The sequence below is a fragment of the Carcharhinus amblyrhynchos genome, chromosome 1 (assembly GCF_965287045.1).
Source record: "Carcharhinus amblyrhynchos chromosome 1, sCarAmb.v2.hapA, whole genome shotgun sequence".
Classification (NCBI taxonomy): domain Eukaryota; kingdom Metazoa; phylum Chordata; class Chondrichthyes; order Carcharhiniformes; family Carcharhinidae; genus Carcharhinus; species Carcharhinus amblyrhynchos.
Window position 1 is genome coordinate 114,653,860 of NC_137324.1, and position 2,863 is coordinate 114,656,722.

General features: G+C 41.2%; 1 protein-coding gene across 1 annotated transcript; it reads left to right on the top strand.

Moving 5' to 3' along the window:
• Window positions 1–408: 408 nt before the first annotated feature.
• On the top strand, window positions 409–2,646 carry LOC145350139 (interleukin-8-like). The gene is made up of 4 exons (XM_080199114.1): window positions 409–469; window positions 736–865; window positions 1,076–1,155; window positions 2,462–2,646. Exons 1-4 carry the CDS (start codon window positions 409–411, stop codon window positions 2,479–2,481), a joined length of 291 nt encoding a protein of 96 aa, XP_080055240.1. The 3' UTR covers window positions 2,482–2,646.
• The last annotated feature ends 217 nt before the right edge of the window (window positions 2,647–2,863 follow it).

Sequence of the window (2,863 nt, forward strand, 5' to 3'; positions counted from 1 at the left end):
GCTGAATATCCAGTGAGGGGGGAGGTCCCGGAAAGAGTCCTTGCTAATGCCATCCCAACATATTAATATGGGTTTTCTGCAGTCCCATACCAATCCACTGACAAGGGGCCGATAAGATTGGGACCCAGAAATATGCGGGCGCAAATTGTGCACTTTGGATTTTAAGTGTGCGCCGCTATTCCCACAGAAAGCGTGACGTCAAAATCACCCCCACGAGCAGGGAAATTCCCTCCCACAGAATTTGTGCAGTTTCACAGCTTGTTACGGTGCAGAACGAAATTCGTGGATCTAAATAAATAGGAACTCATTGGATCCCTCTACAACAGAACTTCATTCAACAGTGAGAGGGTCACTGAGCTTCACAGAAGATCCTACAGCAGAAATCTATTCAGCAGCACAAAGTCAAAGATGAACAGAGCGACTACAGTAATGGTTCTCATCCTGTTCTTGTGTGCCATTACTACACAGGGTAAGTCGATATTTCTATCTTCTCTTTTAGTTCTAATTGCACTGTAATGTGTGGAGAGGAGCCTTTCTGTTGGCCCATTGACCAGTGATAAATGTCTCGTTGTACAGGCGTTGGGATATCCATTGAGAATTAAACAGTTACTGATGCTATATGCTGTTGAGAATATAAAGCTAATTTTAATCCTGAATTCAACGCTGAAACAAAATGCTAAGGTTCTGTCAACTTCAACCAATATCTAAATTGAAGTTAAATTTCTCTTTTCGCAGGTATTCCAATCCTAGGAACTCAAGGGCGGTGCCGATGCCCTCAGACCAGCCCCAATCCTATCGATCCAAAATTCATCAAGAGTTTGAAATACATTCCCAAAGGACCGCACTGTGAGACAGCAGAAATAATGTGAGTAAATGTGTCAGAATGTCATCTTTAACCTTTCTCCTTTTGCAATGCCAATTTAGATGCTGCAATTTATTCAGGACATGTTGGATCAATCACAAGCTGTTTTTGAAACAGATGCAAAGGATTTTGTTTTATAGTTTTACTGAATTCTCTCCCTTTCAGTGGGAGATTCTGGGAATGAAATTTTAAACATTTCTCTTCTCCTCACAGTGTTACCATGAGAAATAGGAACAGAGCCTGTGTGAGTCCTGATGCTGACTGGGTGAAGATTGTAATTAAAGCCACTAAAGGTTAGTGTCTGATATTCTCAACCTTTTGGCTAAGATCAAGCATCACATCCAGCCCAAAGATGGGGTGCAATTCCTTATCTTGTCAGCTTGGATATTGTTTGTCTCTTTTATGGGGATCATGAATTGGATTCTATTGGAGCTTGAATTTGGTTTTTGGGACAAGCAGGGAATAGATCTGGGTACACCCGATCCATCCTGAGCATTGCCTTTGTATTTAAAGGATGGAGTAAAAAAAAAATTTGTCAAAATTCAGACTTTGTGTGAATAGAAACAGGTACGTCAGGGCGGCACGGTGGCACAATGGTTAGCACTGCTGCCTCACAGCGCCAGGGACCTGAGTTCAATTCAGGCCTTGGCTGACTGTGGGAAGTTTGCACATTTGCTCCTTGTCTGCATGGGTTTCCTCCTGTTTGCTCCAGTTTCCTCCCACACTCCAAAGATGGACAGGTAGATTGACTGTTAATTTGCCCCTTAGGGTCCCAGGTTAGGGGGATTAGCAGGGTAAATACATAGAGTGACAGGATTAGGGTTTGGGTGTGATGCTCTGTTGGAGAGTTGGTACAGATTTGATGGGCTAAATGGCCTTGCTTCTGCACAGTAGGTATTCTATGATTAGATCTTGTATTACTATATTTAGCCTCTCCTCCTTTGTCGAGGGAGTTGAGTTCCCTCCGCTGCACATTTTTAGAGGCTCTTGGTTCATTCTGGTGCTTTGCCCATGTATACAATGTTTATTCATGAACTGTGAATGTTTAGAAGCTATTCAACCACAGTTGTCATTGGGCCTCTTTGCTGGCCTCTCATCCTCCAACATCCGTATCTTTTAAATCCGGGAAGAGGCAGGGGTGTCATTGGATCGCAATCTGGTGCAGGAATATTATGACCAGTTGTCATACCTTTAGTAACAAGCTGAGATCAGACAATTCTTCAAAGACCACTAAGGGACTTCACTTCACCACTTTAATCTCCTCTTCCTGCAGCCTTCCTCACTTTGTGGTCTGCCCCATGATTTTCTGCCCTGCACTGTAAGCTGCCCTACTGCAAAATATGTAGAGTTTTATTATCTGCACTATTTTGTTCTTCAACATAATATTCCTGCAAAACAAATTGTTCACTGTGACTCCTGCATGTTAAAATCATACCATAAAATCAATGATTGGTTCACAAAATAACAACTGTCAGCAATGATGTGTAACAGTTCAATTGACAAAGCCCCTAAATTAAGTTGCTGAAGACATTGTCCTCGACATTGAAACAAATGCCTGCTGTTTATGGGAAAATTATAATGTATTCAATTTTATTTCAGGTGCCAGCTCATACAACTGAGAAAGGAATCAGCAATGGGATGGACTTGACTTTACACCAGGAAACTTGTCGCACAATGAACACTGAAATGAAGGAATCTCTGTCCAGGGTGTTCACTCTCTTATCACCTTCTAATAGATTGTTCGAGTAGTTACCCTGCATTGATTCCTGAATCTTATTTCACTGTTTAAGCCCATCATACTGTAATTGTTTACATGCAGCCTAAGAAAGCAGATTGATATTGTGAGACTTTGTTGTAAGAATGTGTTTTCTTTCACAGATGTGATTTGTGATGTACGCAATTATTAAGAATAGAATCTGGCATTTTCACGAGTTACTCCATGACTGAAATTAATGTTATCATTTGAAAAATAATTTCCAATCATCAGACATTAAGGTATAA

Coding starts and splice junctions, on each gene's coding strand:
- LOC145350139 (XM_080199114.1), top strand. CDS start 409: ATGAACAGAGCGACTACAGTAATGGTTCTCATCCTGTTCTTGTGTGCC. Junction 470..735: donor GTGTGCCATTACTACACAGG/GTAAGTCGATAT, acceptor CTCTTTTCGCAG/GTATTCCAATCCTAGGAACT. Junction 866..1,075: donor TGTGAGACAGCAGAAATAAT/GTGAGTAAATGT, acceptor TTCTCCTCACAG/TGTTACCATGAGAAATAGGA.